This window comes from Periplaneta americana, chromosome 3 (genome assembly GCF_040183065.1).
Source record: "Periplaneta americana isolate PAMFEO1 chromosome 3, P.americana_PAMFEO1_priV1, whole genome shotgun sequence".
In the NCBI taxonomy this organism is placed as follows: Eukaryota; Metazoa; Arthropoda; class Insecta; order Blattodea; family Blattidae; genus Periplaneta; species Periplaneta americana.
This window is the reverse complement of record NC_091119.1, coordinates 52,996,121-53,016,579: the sequence shown is the minus strand read 5'-3', so window position 1 is coordinate 53,016,579 and position 20,459 is coordinate 52,996,121. Positions and strand designations below refer to the sequence as shown.

The window sequence follows — 20,459 nt, the reverse complement described above, 5'->3', positions numbered from 1 at the left end:
AAATTCGCTCTGGCACTGGGGATCGAACCTGGGTCCTTGGTTCTACGTACCAGTGCTCTCACTATTGATCTACGCCGAAGTCCAATCCACAGCACCGGATTGAACTCCCCTCTTCCAGTGTTTTTCCCTTTGTGACCTGACTCCAAGTTGGGCATGTATGTTGACATTTTATTAAGTCAACTGCCATTATACAAGGAGCGCACTCAGTTGAGTGATTTGGTGGCCGGGATTCCACAGTAATATGCACAGTAATCTGTACAGAAATATGCACTGTTGCTAGAGGAATTTACTAAAGATTATTATTTTATTGGTCCTACAGAATATATCTGTTATAGTAACAATTAATATTGGAGGAGAAAAATTCGCTCAACTGAGTGCACTCCTTGTATAATGGCAGTTGACCTAATAAAATGTCAACATACATGCCCAACTTGGAGTCAGGCCACAAAGGGGAAAAACAATGAAGGAGGGGAGTTCGATCCGGTGCTGTGGATTGGACTTCGGCGTAGCTCAATGGTGAGAATGCTTGGTATGTAGAACCAAGGACCCAGGTTAGATCCCTGGCACCGAAGCGAATTTTTCTCCTCCAATATTAATTGTTACCATAACAGATATATTCTGTAGGACCAATAAAATAATAATCTTTATCCTGACTCTTTGTAATAGTCATTTTCATGGAATGCAGACATGTATCTTGAAACAAGTTACAGTCTATAATTTCTATGCCTGTATTTATGAACAAAGACGTATAACAGCTGTAAAACTGTATGTACAGTACGTAGTAAAACTGCTATTCACTGACTTGATGACTGTTAACTCCATCTAGCTTTTCTTCTGCACTTGTCACCAATGAATACACTGTCTGTATTCCCTAATTTATATTTTACATAAGTTCAGAACTGCCAATCTGTTCGCCAATGAATATTTCATATGGTAAGTCTGTCAATTAGACACTTAGCTGTGTATACATATTATGCAACATATTGCTTTTATTCTACTAACCTTGAGCGGACAAGTCTTTATATGTTGCAAGTGCATCACAAAACGATCACAGGGTCTCTGCTAGTAGATCCCAGATTGCAATCAAGAAGTCCTCTTTGACTATTTCAACCGCAACGAATGATAAACACTGCTAATCACTTGTTGATACAGTACTTTGCAATAATGTGATGTCAGTCTACACATGCACAGTTTGTCGTACTACTGTGTTTGCATCATAATTAATAAATTAGTGACTTATTCATAATGGAAACAGATGAAGAAATTGTTGATCACCAAAGACCACAGTTTGATATAACAGGAACAGGAACTTTCTATCGTATGAACGCTTCAAACTCATATAGAATTTCGTTTCACCAAATTTTCTAGCCTACACCTCCTACTGTTATCACGTCAAAAAGCAAAAGCTGAAGGTTAACCACAATTTGTTATGTTAGGAACATTGATTAAGATGTCACAGCATATGTTTATGTTTTCATAGAAACTTATGCCCCACCCTGTGTCTTCCCCACTAGCTTGACAGCTACTATAATGCCATTTCAGCATAGGTTACAAGGACAGCTACTGTCCCAACAAGTTTTTGTAAATAATTCTACCTATTTAGCTGTTGTGTGTGAAACAATATTAAATCAACAGTGCATTGAGCAATATACTGTCACAACAGAAATGTCTTTCAATGGCTACTTGAAAAGAAATGGTAAAGAAGGCACAGGAGGAGGACTATTCTATTCACTTGCCACTTCAGTCTAACCCACTCATTACATAGGCATGACTCTTTCAGAATTTAGCTCATTATAGGCTCTCAGCATATGACAGTCATTTGAACATCCTTACTTACTTACAAATGGCTTTTAGAGAACCCGGAGGCTCATTGCCGTCCTCACATAAGCCCGCCATCAGTCCTTATCCTGAGCAAGATTAATCCAGTCCTTACCATCATATCTCACCTCCCTCAAATCCATTTTAATATTATCCTCCCATCTATGCCTCGGCCTCCCCAAAGGTCTTTTCCTCTCTGGCCTCCCAACGAACACTCTATGCATTTTTTGGATTTCCCCACATGTGCTACATGTCCTGTCCATCTCAAACGTCTGGATTTAATGTTCCTAATTATGTCAGGTGAAGAATACAATGCGTACAGTTCTGCGTTGTGTAACTTTCTCCATTCTCCTGTAACTTTATCCCTCTTAGCCCCAAATATATTTCAACACCCTTTGAATTCCCCTTTACAATAATTAAATCATTCTCATTCTAAGGGTTTCTCATTTCATTCCATATTCTGTATAATGTATCACTGTACTGTATGTGATAGCAATTCAATTATTCAAGATTACGATATTCAATTAGAGTGTTTTATTTTGATTCTTTTCATTTCCATAAATGTGTGTGAAAACACATATTTCTAAGGTTACCTCAATTTTCAACATCTATAAGGGAAAAATTGTACTCTCATTGGAGTCATCAGAAGTCACTCAACTGGGTAACCACAAATAAATGAGCCAATCAATATTTACTTCTGTCATTCTCACCTGATGACGAAGGTAGATTCATCTTTCAAAACATCATGTTTTCCAAGGCAGTAAACATACAAAAGAAAACACTTTAGAAACGGAAATTCACAACTAGTTAGCATACTTAAAATTAACTAGAAAAGAATTGTAGTACTGTAATTAAATTTTGTGGATATCAGAACAATTAAAACATGTCATAAACTAAACAAGTAACAATAGCACAATGTCATGCCACCTATAGCAAAATAAGGTGAGGTACTATACTGTATATTCCACGTAAGTCTGCTATTAGACCTGAATACTTAATAATTGACGGTTGTTAGTGTCATGTATCCTTAGTGTCCTAGGCTTCACTGTAAACAGTTTAATGTATAAATATAAACATGAGATATGAAGTTCACGGTTTCAAGCTCACCTTATTGCCTGTATTTCGAAGTGCCAGCTGGTTTTGACACCAATTTCCCGTCTGGGTGTTACATGACAAAATCTGAAGATGATGATGATACATCACATCGAAACTAGTCATTAAGGTAAAATTGTCAACATAGTTTCAATAATAACATAGTGAAGTTAAAAAGTTATTCAACAAATATATGGATCATTAAAGTGTATATAATCAAGAATTAATTAATTCAGTAGACATGATCTGTCAAAATATTCAAATTTCATACAGACTGTTAGTTTTCCTACCAACTGTCGCATTTCAGTTTTTACTTTCTCATTACATGAAATATAAAGAAGGCATATACTGATGCTTCAAAAAATCGATTTTCAAATTTTTTTGGAAATATACTGCATCACTGCTACCGAAAATATAGTTTCGGATATGCTGTCTGTCTCTCTGTATACAATGATTTCTCTGAAAACATTTGTCACATTTTGTTCATATTCACTTTAAGAAGTCAATTTATTTTTTAAAGATGAATATTTCTAAGTCCTAACATCAGCAGATACAACACCTGAACCCAGGTCTAGCCTTTAGAACAGGATAAAGCAATTCTGTCAAGGATTTATCCTCCCATTTACACCGATATTTTGTTACTCATGGGTGAACAACTAAAGGAAGTTTAAAAAATTCAGACTTATAAGGAAGAAGCCTCATTATGGGCTAACATTACTAAATTGTAATATTAATGTCACTCTTATATAGCGATCTTCATATGTAAAGAAATAAATTAAAAATGACTACAATATACGTACATAAGCAAATTAAAAAAACACACACACTCTCGTGTGTTTTATGTGCAATCCAGAAAATGAAAGTCCATATCCTTACATTATAATATGATTGCACATTATATAAATTTCACTTATGTAAATCTATTTAATAACAGTTCAAGAAATTAAATTATAAAATGGTGATATCATTCGCAATATGATAAAGGAACTGGACTGATGTAAAACATGTAAAACATATGAGAAAGTATGTGTCACCTTCATTATACTTATTTTTTATGATGTACCAAACAGGCAGGAACTGTTTTCAGTGATGACATAGAAAAAAAAATTGAAGCAGTGAAATTTCAAAGGGTGAAAACTTGGGGTCTTTCCTGTAATATGTATCAAATTTTAAAGCTGTACTTTGATATTACTGTGAACAGGGATTGAAAAATAAGTACTGTGCAGCAGCATCATAACACTCTGTCTGTACATAACCTACAAATCCTTTAATAAGATAATCAACTTCTATTTCATAGATTACTCTATTACAACACATGACATGATTTTGTGCCAGGTCATCAAAATACAGTTAAAACCTCTCTCAGTCAGACATGCATAAAGAATTATTTTGTTGTCTGTAATAATAAGTTTTCTAAAACTAATTTACACAATCCAATATAAGTTAATATGAAGAGACAATAATACAATCACAAATAAATTCTAAGATACTGTAAATGGACACTTGTTCGACTTATGGTTTAGAAATTCAGAAATGAATCAAATTGGAGACATACACAGAGCAATTAACACAGCACATTTTAAACTGACAAATTGAAATGAACTGCATGTGCATACATATCACACATATCATATAATAAGGAAGTAGCCTACAAAAAGTGGTGAATGTGGATGGATTGAGAGATGGGTAATTTCCCTAAATTAATAGTAACAATTAAGATACAATGCAAGATCAGTCAATGATGCATTCTGTTGAAAACCGAAACAATGGTGAAATCCTGTCATTGAGATCTTTAAGAATATAAACATTTTATAGTACAGACCATGAACAAAATTTGGGCCACCTGAATTTTGTTTCTGGTCATGATTGTTTGGCCAAACACCTGCATAGAATTGGAATATATCAGTCCCCTAACTGTCCATTGTGCAACTCAAACCAAGAAATGGATTCGGAACACCTCAAAATCTGTGCTTCAGTGGCTGGTCATGATAATATCTTTGAAAAATATTGGAGTGCAAGAGGTCAAATGACTTTATTGTCAAACGCCTGGCATTAGAAAACAACAACAAACAACAACATTTTATAACTATAACCTTGTAAACATCATGCAAACTCAAAACAATAAAAAAAAACTGTATGGAGAAAAGACAAGCTTGGTGTAATTTTTTCCAATTGAGAGTAGAAAGAAAGCCAGGTTTTACAGCAGATCAGTCACTTTACACATACAGATTATATATATATATATATATATATATATATATATATATATATATATATATTTTCGAGGCATGACAAGTAAATTTTAATATTTAATGACTTCAAACAGAGCAAAAGAAAATCATGGTCAATATCGGAGAATGTCTATTCAAGAGAATTAGTATTTTTACGGAATTCACTATCTTTTAGGCAGGAGAATTTAAAACTATCTGTAATTAGAAGTGTCTGAAATTAGAGGTTTCACTTAAAGAAATTAAATATTTAGATGGTTCATGTTTCTGTCTTGTTACACACACAGATTTAAATATTTACAGTAAACTCAAAATTCATATAAAAAAATGTGAAAATGTATCAGTAAATAATTTCAGAAGATTAATTTAGTCTGTTAATAAGAACGTGTTCGTTATATGTAGCATTTTAAGTAAATTTCAAATTCACGACTTTTCTCCCCTAATAACTACAGTAACACTTATAACCCAGGGGCGGCTTTTGGGGTAGTGCCAGTGTGCCATGGCACCACCAATGAAAGAAACAAAAATAATATCCTAGAAAGTAGTTGTAATAGTTTATACATTTTATTCGTATTTCATTTGAACGAGTGCGCGCACATATCCGGACGCACTCTTGCAGCGTTTTTCCGAACGTTGGAGCCACTTCGCTGAGGCACTACCTGCGTCCATATAACACCGTACAAAAGGCTACTGCTTCTAGTTTATATGCGTTTCTTATGGCAGACTTTGAGCCGAATTCAGTTTGACTCAGTAGTTAATATTCCGCCCGCTAGAACACAGTAATGCAGAAATTTCGCTAGATGGCAGGGTTGTTGGAGACGTTATTTGTCTATGAGTTAGAGTTCCGCGCCAAATGTTAATGTAATGTTGCCAATTCAAAACTAATGCACATAACTTGGATTTGAATGTGTAAATTATTATCCATTTAACTATACTGAACGCAGAGATAGTCATGGTTCTTTTTAGAAAGATAAATATTTTTTCATATTATGTAAAACTGTTTGTTAATGTTGTGTAATATTTGTTTTATTTTGCGGCAACTAAATATCACTACAATGTTGCTATAGTGCCGATGCTTCTGTTAACGATACATGAGATCTATGCAGGACATGAACATGTGTTATTCAGGCCGCTGCCTTGGATTCATCAGCCTGTTAAATAAAGTGCAAACGTGTTTGTTTATTATCTATGCCATTGTTTATCTCGTGTGTTTTTGCCAGTAATTTTACTAGTTATAAAAGTTATTTGTATTTGACTAACAATACTGTGAAAGTTTTGATTATCTGTATCTGTAAATTTCGTTATTAGTTTCAGAAATGTTATTGTAACTGTTACTAGATACATTATTAACTGTACACCAGGTAAAATAGCTGGTTTAATTAATGTGTTTTATTTAATATAATGCAAACGTGAACTGCGATTATTAATTTCACTAGGGTAATTTGCGTACAACTTTTTTCATTTTTGGCACCACCACCAGAATGTCTCACCGGCCGCCACTGTTATAACCTCTTACTTTGTAAACGTGGGCCAAGGAGTATTAAGATAATAAACCAAGTTAATGAGGAGGTAGAAATTTAGCATTCGACTGCTACTATTAATAAATTATTATTTTCTTATAATGCATGTTATAACAGTACAGTTTTCAAGTACAAGCTTCTATAAATCAGCAATAACGGTCCACTTAACCCCACCTGAGCATGAATGACATTCTGAAGGAATAAAACGACATCAAGGACGACAAGAGATGACTCACCACACTATAGTCTATTACTTTCTCAACCTTGAAATTCCTACACTTTAAGAAAAAGAATAACATGAATGCAGAATACACAATAAGCACTAATGACTACTTGCGACATCAGCTTCCTCTGAACAACATAAAAATCTCTCTCAACTGCCCGTTACTTTCAACAACACCAAACAGGAAAAGATATTAAATTCCAGAGAGAAGAAAAGCAAGCTACCGGATACACATGTACTTCCTCTTACCTCTGAATTGGCATGGCTGACCCACCACTCCACTGCCAACATCAGTCACCCGGATCAGAGCACTGTTGTACACCTTGGCTACCAGTGGGCCAGCTGGCAGTTTCTGGCCAGCAACAGACACCTCCACCAGATGACTGCCAACTTCTGTAGGAGTGAATTCCACCCTGAATTCTCCTCCTTTATCCTCCACCAAGCGGGCTGTAACTGGGCGCTTGGAAGGACCTGCAATATGATAAATGTTGAACCTAAGTTCATTTTACCTTATAGAAAGAATGTAAACATCCCAGAAAATAACTGTGTTCGAATATAGGTTTAACAAATTTCCAACATTTTCAGAAAAAAAAAAATATATATATATAACTAATGACACTGTTAGAGTAGGTACAAGCTGATAATAAACCTCAGTTTAAATTCGATTTTATTTACCTATACTTCTTTTTTGAACAAATGTTTTGTGTATATGTACTACACAGAATTCTCAGTATTATTTACACCAAACTTTTGCATCAGTTTTTAAGGGCGACTATTTATTAATTTGTCTGCAAATACATATTACAAATACAGATGGCTTTTAGAGAACCCGGAGGTTCATTATCATCCTCACATAAGCCTACCATCAGTCCCTATCCTGAGCAAGATTAACCCAGTCCATACCATCATATCCCATTTCCCTCAAATTCATTTTAATATTATCCTCCCATCTACGTCTCGGTCTCCCAACTAACACTCTTTATGCATTTTTGGACTCGCCCATATGTGCCACAGGCAAATACATATGAAGCATTCAGAGCTAAGTGGATCAAGTCCATGAGACGTAGTTTTGAGATAGTAGGAGTTAAAAGTTAACTTGCTCTAGTAGATTATCTAATTTGACGAGCAATAATTTTATTGCTCCATTCTCAAATTCTAGATTTATAAAATATAAACAATTGTGATGATAATTGAAGCAACGCTTTAGTGACTTGACCCACCATGGCTCAGAACATCGTGAACAAATAATATGGTGTCACTTACCGCGAATGCTTGGAATTAAGACTTGATCCATTACTGTTCGGAAAGGATCCAACTTCAGATAATCAGAAAATGAATTAAACTCAATTTATGAAAATTTGTGACTTGATCCACTTTAGCTCTGAACGCCTCATATTATGGAGTCAATAATCCATGACAACTGACAGAAATATTGGCCACAGTACGCATTCTTTGAAAATAATTCTTGAAAACAACACAAAAACTAAAATGAGTGAGTGTAATATTATCTAGGTTTTAATTCACTTCTTTTGATGCAGGGTAAGGTATATGATTATTTTCACTGTTAAAATCTAAATAACGGAGAATAAAATATATTACAAGAGAAAAAGGAAATTATATAACCTTTCAAAGTATTTTAAATATAAGTTTTACTATTTATTCAACTCGAATCACTTTCAATCTGGCAGTTAAATTAAACCTTTTGAATCACGCCAATCAATTAAATTCTTCCAATAATATAAATATAGAAAAATTAAACAGGAAAAAGTTTCTTTTCAGATTATTATCGCACTTGTATTAAGACCTTCCAATTATTATTGCTTCATTTAATAATGCTAAATTGACAAACAAATCATTCATCAAATTAAACAGCTATGATTAATTTAATACAGGAGAAAGAGTTTACAATATCAGGATGTAAAAACTTGAGATTTGCTAAATTAAGACTGAAATGACTTACTGATTATCTGGACGTCTATGTCATCACGGTTGAACCCAAGGGCACTGAGTTCGAACACAGCTGTGGTGCCTGCTGCCACTAGTCGCACCGCCTCTCCCAACACGGCCATCTTGGGGCCTGTCATCACTCCTACCTGCCACGGGCTACCTGCAAGTTCCAAAAGTACCTTCATTAATAGTCAGGAATTCTGGGCAGGACTTGGGTCTTTCTCTAAAGTTCTCCACTTGATGAAATATACAGAGCATATCAAAAGTCCGGTAACACTTTCAATATTTTATTACACAAAAACTACTAATGATAGCACTTTCAAACACACGTCAGTTTAAAGTCAAACTCTCATAGTTCTCTTTACACCTTACAGAGATTCAATGTGTGAACCACGAGTGACTCGGCAGAAGTCCAAACGATAATCAAACTCTTCCCATACCCTTTTCAACATATCCTCTGTGACCATGGCGGCAGCTTCTCAAATTCGGTGTTTAGTTCCTCTAAATCACGTGGCAAAGGCGGTACAAACACACGGTCCTTTAGGTACCCCCATAGAAAAAAGTCACATGCAGTCATATTGGGTGACCTTGGTGGCCATGTCATGAAACATCTGTCCCTTACTCCAGCACGTCCTATCCAACGATCAGACATCTCCGTATTCAGGTAAGCACGAACTGCATTGTGGAAATGTGGCGGAGCCCCATCTTGCTGAAAGATGAAATCGTCATCGAGATCTTGTCTAAGTTGAGGCACCAAACATTGCTCCAACATGTCCAGATATGAATGTCCAGTCACAGTAGCCTCAATGAAGAAGAAAGGTCCGTACAGTTTTCGTTGTGACAACGCGCAGAAAACATTCACCTTTGGTGAATCACGCCCATGTTCAATGATTCTGTGAGGTTTCTGTGTACCCCAAACACGACAGTTGTGCTTGTTAATTTTCCCACTCGTACGGAATGTCGCTTCGTTGCTGAAAATTAAGCGGCTGAATAACTTTGAGAGTTTGACTTTAAACTGACGTGTGTTTGGAAGTGCTACCATTAGTAGTTTTTTGTGTAATAAAATATTGAAAGTGTTACCGGACTTTTGATATGCCCTGTATAACAAACCAAAACACCATCTTATCTATTCCTGCAATTATTGACCATTCGCCCATTTTGTTGTAGAAAGTTAAGAATTTTATTCATCTTCTATAGATTCTAAATTCGTCACTGTTTACACACAATGTTTAGAGTACACCAGAACTATCGGAGCTGACCAGCTGTTTCATTTCCAGCAGTTCCAATGTGTCTCCATACTCAGATCAAGCATACGTGGTCTGAGTGATATCTAATGCTAGCTCTAATGCTAAATAAAACTGTCTTATTTATCTAAGCTCAACTTATTACTAAACACTTATGCATTATACAGGGTGAGTCATAAGTATGTTTGGAAAACGCTCCTGGATAAAAAATAAGAACAATTCCTTTATATGAAAATTTGACGGAAAATGCTTATTTATTGGAAAAAAATAGTAATAGTGACTTGTTTTCATAAGTATCTGATCATATTATTGTGTTGTTTTGATTTTGTACCAGTGTTTGTTTACAAACAACACAGTGACAAGACAATAGTACATTGTTTTTGTTTTGAATGGACATGGTGGTCCAGTGCCTTGGCCACACAGATCACCCGACCTCACCCCATTAGATTTTTACCTTTGGGGTCACTTGAAGGCTGTCGTCTATGCAAAACCAGTGACTGATGCAGAGGAGTTATTGCAACGTGTTGAAAATGAATGCCAAATGATCCGTGATGACAACATGATGTTTAAGCCAACTTGCCAATTGTGTGTATGTCGTGCTCAGGTATGTGTAAACAATGGAGGGGACACATTGAGCACTTTTGTAAACGTTAAATGACAAGTTTCTGTGGACGACCAAGAATAAGATGATTGAATGGAGTTGAGGAAGACATACATAAGATGGGATATAGGAATTGGAAAGCAATTTCGCAGGATCGAGACAACTGGCGGAAAATTGTGGAAGAGGCCAAGGTTCACATTACACTGTAGCGCCAAGAAAGAAGAAGAAATGACAAGTTTCCAAACATGTACTAATGACACAACAAAAAAAGAACAAAAACATAGTATGACCATTTCTCCAATAAATAAGAATTTTCCGTCAAATTTTCATATAATGAATTGTTCTTCTTTTTGATCCAGGAGCACGCTCATGTGTTTTCCAAACATACTTATGAACTCACCCTGTATTTGTTGTAGCTACAGCCTTTTGAATCGTGAATAATTTAGCATGGAAGACTTGAGTATGATAAGGGTAACCAGAAGTCCTAATAGATTTTCCAGGATTGTTCTGGATTTTAATGGTGTGTCCTGTGTCTGGATTGAGTTATATTTCTCCCAGAATGTCAAACAAATTAGAAAATACAACTTTTGCTCATTTCTATAAAATTATTTTTAAAATTCCTTACTGATTCTTTCAAGGCTCTGTCCAACCTATGTTCAACATTGTTGTTAATGCCACCTGGCACCTCCTATCGGGTTGTATTGAAATAAAAACAATAATACACAGGATCTTTATTCTTTACTCTCTTTAGGAGTCGATTTATTATTAACAGGATTTAAACACAGTATCATTCATTTCTCTCTATAGGTCAGGCAGCAATATGACATTATTTTTCCTGACTTCATCAATAATTTTATTCTAAGAAAGTTTCATAAAGTAGCAAAAAAAATGTAATAAAATTGAAAGTTTGGATCCTAGATCATTAGTTGGAAATACGAATAAAATCAGTTGTATTGCAAATTGATTTAACTAAAATGTGTACAGTCACATTAAAGTATACAGTATTATCGTGTGTCCTGGATTCCTGATGACAGAATCTGACAACCCTAATGATGAGCAAGCTCGAGTTGTGTTCATTTCATTACATTGTAATAAACAACGAATGCAGAACCTATAGTGGTTTTCGGTCCTTCCTGACAGCTGTCGAACCCATTTTTATAAATGTCTCATATTCACAAGTTAACACATTATTTAATTTTCATATCACACCATCAAGGTGAAGATAAATGCAAATAAGACGAAGACAATGGTCATAGGAAGAAAAATAAAGAAGGTAAACTTGCGAATTCCAAATGAGGCAGTATAGCAATTGGACAACTTTAAATACTTGGATTGTACTATAAGCAGTAATATGAGCTGCTGCCAGGAAGTCAAAAGGAGGATAGCAGTAGCCAAGGAAGCTTTCAATAGAAAAAGGTGCATCTTGTGCGAGCCTCTGGAAAAATAACTAAGAAGAGACTAGTGAAGTGCTTTGTGTGGAGTGTGGTATTGTATGGGGACAGGAACATGAACATTACAACGGAGTGAAGAGAAGTGAACAGAACCATGTGAAATGTGGAGATGGAGAAGAATGGAGCTTGTGAAATGGACAGACAGAATAAGAAATTAAGCTGTGTTGAAAAAAGTGGGTGAAGAAAGAATGAAGGCTGGTCCACAATAAACAGGGAACGGAAACGACAACGAGAACGAGAATGGAAATACTGTTAAAATAAATGTATTTAAATGTAAGCAATCACAATTAATGAGAAGTTTTTCAGAGCCTGGGAACAGAAACATTAAAGTTAATTGGGAATAAATTTGAATAAGGAACAAAAACAAGTTTCTTTCCCAGGCAGGATTCGAACCACGAAAGTCTTAGTTACCAGTCTATCGTGATCTGGAGTGAACAAGGCTCTGAAATCAGCTACAAGGGTGGGTCCGGTTTTTTTGCCACTACTGTACATTTCCTCTCTCAAGTGGATGTAAGATGTCTATGTAAGCTTAAGTTTGTAACAATTATTCCTGTCTTTAGCTTTCAAACTGTATCTTGATCCCAACGAAATTATTCTCTTGGCACAAAAATCATATACTGGAAAATTATTCATATCAAATAGCTTGGAATAAGATCTGTCAGATACCGATAGATCATGAAGTCCTCAATGCCAAAAGAAGATACTTTATAGAATTTTCATTCATTCATAGTTTTCTGCCCAAGGGCAAGTCTTTCACTGCTAACTCAGCATTCTCCAATCTTTCTTATTTTCTGCCTACTTCTTAGACTCCGCATACAATCAATATATCTTAATGTTGTCTATCATCTGATACATTTTTCTGCCCTGAACTTTTCTTCCATTCCTTTCAGTGCATCCTTCAGTACGTAAGCAGTTTCTTCTTAGCCAGTGACCCAGCCAATTTCTCTTCCCGATGTTTTATACAGCAGTGGATGATAATAAATTATTTTCTTTATTATTATTATTATTATTATTATTATTATTATTATTATTATTATTATTTAAATCTAATAATTTTATTAATTAACAGTTACACTTTATTTCACTTTTAGTACTGTAGTTCAAAAATAGGCTATTCTTTTATCTACTTTGAGGGTGCATTAATTTAACTTCATTTTAATTTTAATGCCATTAAAATTGACTAAGAACAGTTTATCAGTGTATAACCGCAGTCTAGTATATACAGTCACGAAGCTTGAGTTGTGAGCGTGCTAGGAACAATAGACAGTGCCAGTACTATTTCACATTGTCTGTAATGAGGTGATAGTAGCGATCATAGTGGTTAGCAACTATCTATGGATGCATATTTACTATGTATTGAGCTTCGTGACTATATATACTGGACTGTGGTATAACTGTAAAAAAAATACGGTCTACAAACTTTCAATTATCAGTAAATCAAATCTGTACTTCGCCACTTCAGTGTAACTTTAATATTGTTACTGTACGTAGGCTACTTAAAAACATAGCTAATATCTTGCATTCTGAAACCATTCTGACTATTATGGTAAGGGATTCGATGCATTTTAAATCATTTTTACGGATCTCGATGAATATACGCCTGGCATTCGTTCATCAGGGCACAGTTCAATACACCTCCACATGGGTAAGATGAAGCATGTGTAGAGAGTGGATGCTAATGCTTTCTCCCAATGACCTTAATTTTTTATCACTACGGTACTGCAATAAATTACATCTTCGTCTCATGATATACAGAAATATGTACTTGAAAGAAGTCTTAAATTGCAAAACAATATGGATACTAGTACTTCTACATTTTGGCCACAGTAAGCAAAACCTGAACCAATGTAGAGGTGATGGAAAAAAAGAGAATGCATTGATCCTGTCGAGAATCAAACCTGTTATTCTCGAGTTTCACTACTTTTCCAACAAATAATAAATCTTCTGCATGCCAATGAACACAATGCTGTAATGGTCTGAATAGTTTCTGGGACAGTTTGTAACTGCCGCACAATTTTATTACCTTGATTTGGTAATGATCAAAAACTTCACGGGTTTTGCTAGCATAACTTAAATGTTATGAAAGTTTTCTCCATGCTTTTTGCTAATGACCCATAATTTGATACAGAAATGTAAAGCAAATGTCTTCCGAACGCAAATAAATAGCATCATAGGTAGGCCTATTTCCTATGTCAAATGAGCAAAAATGTTTGTGTATTAGCGATAAATTTCACTTTTTTAACTGAAATAATTATAATGAAATTTCCGGATGGCAGGACACTTAGCTCACACAGAGAATAATTCGTGAAATCAAATCCCGCGTAAATTCATTTTCATAATGCAGAGAAGTGCATACATTAGATAAAATTAGGCCTATTAGTGTATCTTTTTCATTATTTAGACCTAATGAAGCTTTTAAATTCCCGATATTGTTTGAATGAAACATTAATGAAACAAAATTTTGTAAACTGCGCTTCCAAGACTGGGTAAGTTGGGTTCTTTTTAAATTTGTCCTTCCTTTTACTTGCATGAATTAATTTACGCATATGAAACTGGCTTATTTTTCCACAATCAGTGCTGTAATGGAATAATGCGTTCAAAATATGAGTAATCTGTGGATTACATTATTCGCACGTGAGATGTACGGTTAATGGATATTATAATATATCATGAGTAGAGAGCGGAATTTAGGCAAAAATCTATTTTTTCCTTGATACATAAAGGCTTAAGGTTTAATATTTACATTTTTCATGGATTTATAAGTATAAATAAAGGGCTTTTATAGTGCCTAAAATGTCTATTTCGACATTAGTACCTATTTTTAAATTTTTGCATCATTTTTCGTAACTTTTTATTTATTCCTTAACATCCCGATTCCAAGACCGATAACAACTCCTTCGTAGCAATAAACAACACAATAGAGAAGTACCTCCGGGCCACCCCTTCTCATTCTTACAATCTTTCAATCTTAAAATTCCAACTTTCAGCCGGCCTGGGTGGCGTAGTCGGTATAGCGCTGGCCTTCTGTGCTCGAGGTTGCGGGTTCGATCCCGGCCCAGGTGGCCCAGGTCAATGCCATTTAAGTGTGCTTAAATGAGACAGGCTCATGTCAATAGATTTACTGGCATGTAAAAGAACTCCTGTGGGACAAAGTATTATTATTATTATTATTATTATTATTATTATTAGTATTATTATTATTATTATTATTATTATTATTATTATTATTATTATTATTATTATATCCTCCTCTGTCTGTCAGCAATTTAACACAAACTCGCTGGGCTGTACTCGAATAAACATGCTCTTACATTCCAAGACAGATAACAACCCCTTCCTTTTTCCTCACAATTTCTAAGTACAGCAGTGAGCGACACAATAGCCACAATAGGTGCTAATCATCTACTGTGAAGCAAAGTATGGAAATGTGATTGGTGAATGAAAAGCACTGTCATATTAGTGACATTATTTAACCGAAAAAGCCTTTTTTTTTATTTTATAGAGCCTAAATAAAGGAGTTTAAAAGCCTATTTTAGGCGCCTAAAATGTCACTTTTTAGGGCCTAAAATTCCGCTCTCTAATCACGAGTTACAGAGATTATAAACGTAAGTCATTCGAATCAACTCTCACAGCCTGTTAGTCGCAAAATAGTGCTAAAATTTTGTGTACGCTACACTGGGAAAAAAAAAAAATCAAAGCGTTTTTCCACACTGTCTTGATAACAACTAACATTTACAATATACACGGTAACTTACTACACTGAAAGAGGTTCTAACTAGGTGGGTTAGCAAATTCCTTGCACTTTACAGGTCGTATTGCTGCTTAGTCTGGAAAATGTCAAAACGTGATATACTCCACCTTGAAAAATGGACAAGAGAGGGAGTATCCCTTTACGGGCTAAGTAGCTATCTGACAAGGTCAGGCAGGCTAAGTGAAAAGAGATGTGAAACCTTACATCGAAATTCAATTTAGAGGGAATGTAGGCTACTGTAATGTTACTGAAACAAGTATTGTTGTCAGGCAATGCTGTTATAGTCAGTTTTCCTGTATTCACATCATAGTAGTAATAGCCCAATATATTTAAAGAAATTAAAGTTTGTATGGATTAAATTGAACGTCTGATAATCCTTCGGAATACATTTAATTGGCGCTTAATATGGGCTATAGGTCTATATATAAGGGATATACATTTATTTCGCAACGAAAAACGGAAAATTAAAACAACAAAAATGTAGGCCTACATTCATATTTGTAGGCTACTCAATTACAATCTTAAAACACGGTTCTGTCAAATTTCAATGGGAAATATGAAAATAGGTGTTAAATGAGAGTAAAGATATGAAAGTAATGCATCTTTACTTGATCGTGGTTCACTATTAGGATATCGCCGAAGAAGGATCTATTAGTACGGGTAAATTTACACCCGACGCTGCCTGTGAATAAAATTCATTACCTACTTATACATTAGTGATGTTTAGCAGGTACCACTCAATGTGAAGGTCGTAGTTTTACACTATCCTTAAGGTTTCAATTCAACACTTCACGGAATACGATAAATGAAAATGCAAGAAAGAAGTAACACATAAATCCACTACCAAACTGAAAGTATACTCATTTCGAAAAGAAACTCATTCCAGTACAAACAGGTCACAGATCGTGCCACCAGAGCCATTTACGGGCTCTCTGTAAGTTGGTTACACCCCCGTATTGCATCTGCCATACCTTATTGGTACACATATGTTACGAAGGAAATTGCATTACCATTAATGGAATTCTTAGGCCATAAAGAATTCTTACTGATTTTACGCTAAACAATTTAAATGAATTGACTTAACAAGTGACAATGATCAATGACGTATACGTGTTCACTTTGATGCTTTTAATGTCGACCCTTCATTCCCACACTTGACATTCGATTACACAGCTTGCTACAATAATTCTGTTAGATGGTAATGTTGCTACCTGTATATTTCTACCAACTGTCCTCCACTGCGATGTTTAATGACACTTATTACAACAAAACGCTGCCGCTGCACTTTCAACGTCACCAACACAATCCTGACCACAAGAATGAGAAATCTCAACGGCAGCCGCGAGCTGCTTCAGACTCGGAACGTGACGTCACGCGGGGCATTGTAGCCAGACACTTCACATTCCAGCAGCGCCGCGCCAAGAACCAACTGAAGAATGTCCCGAGACGGCGCTAGATGCGGCAACAGTGCGGTGTGAGTGATCGAGGACGCAGGTAGGCAGAGAGAAGCAGCAGGTACAATCATGTGAGAAAGTTTCGGTCGGGATTTTTTTAAATTAATCATTGCGGATCGGGTCGAAACTGTTTTGCTGTCTTCGAGTTACCAGCAAGTGGGAGTTGGAACCGGAGACCCTTCCCACTTGTGTAGTAACATTTAGCTCAGGAGTCTACCTACAAAAGAAACTCAACTTACGTGAGCGTAAGCAGAAAGAAAGGTACCTATATAACAAAAAGGACTTCGCAATAATCACCAATTCGTCTTCAAACAGCAATAGCATGCACCGCTCTCCCGAAATACTCGGGCATGGCACGGCAAGGAGAACGGGATTCCTGACTGCGAAATGCCAAGCCTGCGCCACGCCTCTGCAAACCGTGACACAACCATAGTTGTGTTCTTTATTCACAGATATCGGTGTGCACGGTTCACTTAACGCGTACTCAAATTTCAGTACGTTACAATACTGTGATGACTGAGCATTATGTATGATTTATTATAGGCTTTATTAACTACAAGTGTGTACAACTTGTTCAAATTTCGGCCATTTTTTATTTGATCTGAGGGCCTGTGGCCTGACTTTGGAGCTTGGGTGATTGTGGAGTGTTGATGGAATGATGAATTTATCATGATTTGGTCAAGAGAAACAGGAGAATGCCCAGAAAAACAACTTAGCTAACCACTTTCCCACCACGAATTCCGACCTAACCCTGACGAGAATCGAACACCTGGGTCGCTACGGTGCGGTGGAAGGCAGAGAGGCTAACCACTAGGACACATTTTTTTTTATTTTTGCACAACGTTACGGACATAGAAACATCTAATCCTGGAAAATAGCTCTTAGTAACTCAATGGCTGCGCCAGAATTTTTTTTGAGATGGGGAGAGATGCAATCGCATGGACAGAACTTAATCCAGGTGTCAAACCTAAATATCTTTGTGATAGCCCTACAGCAGAACAGATTATTTCCGGTATCTGTTAATTTAATTATTTATCACTGATTAAATTTCCAACTTCTTTACTATGTTAATATTCAGAATTTACCTTAGCTGACTAGTTTCGAAATATTGTTCTTCATTGTTCAAAGCCTAAATATTAACAGAGTAAAGAAGTTGGACATTTAATCAGTGATATATAAGTGTTAGAAGTTATATAGAAAAAAATAATTATTATTTTAATTGATCTATGTATTTTTTCGTTTTAATTTCTCAGTCTGTCTTGTATTCCAAAACTGATATTTATCTGCATCTTATAAAGAAGAGATGACTTGGATGTGTTAACTGGTTAACAACTCCGGGAGCCCCGAAATATGTATGACTGCGATGTCAAGATCTACACCTGATCAGTGACCTTCCACTTATGTGTATTTCAAGAAAGAATAACAGGAAAATTTTAACTTTAAAATTATTACTTTGTGAATATGTCCGTGATAGACATATACAGAGCAAATGAAGAGACGGTACGTATCTGTATCAGTGTTCAGTAAGTATTATTACTTTTCATTAATAATAGTTTGACTCTTATTATTAATTAATAGCTAAATGTTTTATATATTGGAGGTTATAAACGTACACTTTTTTCCGATACCACGAAATTCTTTTCGAAATAGATCAGATAGCTTCCAGAAGAGCACGATAATGAAAGGTTGTCATCGTATAATACGATATACGAACGCATAGCCTCAGTGTCGTTAGTACGACTTCTAAATATTTATTCTGCAAATTTGATTTTTTTTCTGTAACTTACTGCATTATGTGCCTTACTGGAAACGTGCAATGACTCAAGTACCTTACCGTAACAATTTTGGAGCTGTTCCATACAGACAATACTGTTTGTAGGCCTAATATTTATACCAATACTGAAAACCCTGTTATTAATTTTCAATTTAAAATTTCATTATATGCGAAACAAAACAAGCAAGTTTAAGCTTAAATTTAAGGAAAACTAAACAAATCTAAACATGAAAATTATCGGTTTATGCACAATAATAACAGAAGGAAAAAGGAAAAGTTGTGAACTAAATACTGTATATGTCGTCTCACAAGTATTTCGGTTTTTTGTTTGGTGTTTTGTAACATTTTAATGATTTTCTTAGTTGGGCAACGGAATTTACAGGACGCTATGATTACTACTGCGTAAGCAAAAGTTGTGAGCTAAATGCTGTAGGCCTATGTTAGGTCGTGTTATAAGGTTAAGTAATTTCACTTTTTATTTTTTGTAAGACTTTAATGATTTTTTTGCGCTGGCAATAAAATTTACAAGATGCTACGGTTATTATTGCTTATTGTGAGCATGTGACAGTCGTCAATTGTTAATATAAATAATATAAAATTAAAGTAATGCAGTTTGAGATTTGAGTTTCAGGTTTCGAGCAGGCAACCCCCGTCGTCCCTAAGCCAGCTCCCTGTCCACCGCTGTGGAGTAAAGGTTAACACGTCTGGCCATGAAATGAACGGACTCGGATTCAAATCCTGGTTGAGACAAGTTACTTGGTTGGTTTTTCTTCTGAGTTTTCCCTCAACCAATTGAAGCAGAATTGCTGGGTAACTTTCGGCGTTGGACCTCGGACTCATTTCGCAATCATTAATTCACATATCATCATCATCATCATCATCATCATCATCATCATCATCATCATCATCATCATCCATGCAATAGCCCAGGTTAAGTTCATGGTGTGGCGTGCTGTACTTGTACAAGAGCGCGGTCTTTCGGCTATCTAATCATTCATAGAAATGGAGTGGTAAGCACAATAAGCCTCAGTCTGCAGTGCAAGACTTCTGATCCCTCCTCCGTACAAGAGAGGGAAAAAAAGCCAGCCCCCTCTGTGCGTCGCTAGCCGGCGTTCGGGGAATGCTATGGAACGACGACGAAATGGAGAAATGTTGACAGATTGATGTAGATGCCTAATATGGGGAAACGGGAGAACTCCGAGAAAAACTCCAACTACAACCTTATCCGCTACAAGTGTCCAGTGATTCGAACCTGACCACCTGCGTGACAGGTTGAAGATCTGACCAGTCAGTCACCGCAGGGGATTCTGTGCTGGGTTAGTACGATTCCATTTGTGACAAAAAACGCTTTTATAA

General features: G+C 35.8%; 1 protein-coding gene across 2 annotated transcripts in view; it reads right to left on the bottom strand.

Moving 5' to 3' along the window:
- jbug (filamin-type immunoglobulin domains fbug) overlaps window positions 1–20,459 on the bottom strand; it is a 396,750-nt gene that overhangs the window by 77,254 nt on the left and 299,037 nt on the right. For both annotated transcript variants that reach the window (XM_069820534.1, XM_069820535.1), the window contains 2 exons: window positions 8,842–8,988; window positions 7,131–7,352 (listed from right to left, as the gene is read on the bottom strand). In XM_069820534.1, the coding sequence (XP_069676635.1) occupies window positions 7,131–7,352; window positions 8,842–8,988 (369 nt within the window). The remainder of the gene's footprint in view (window positions 1–7,130; window positions 7,353–8,841; window positions 8,989–20,459) is intronic.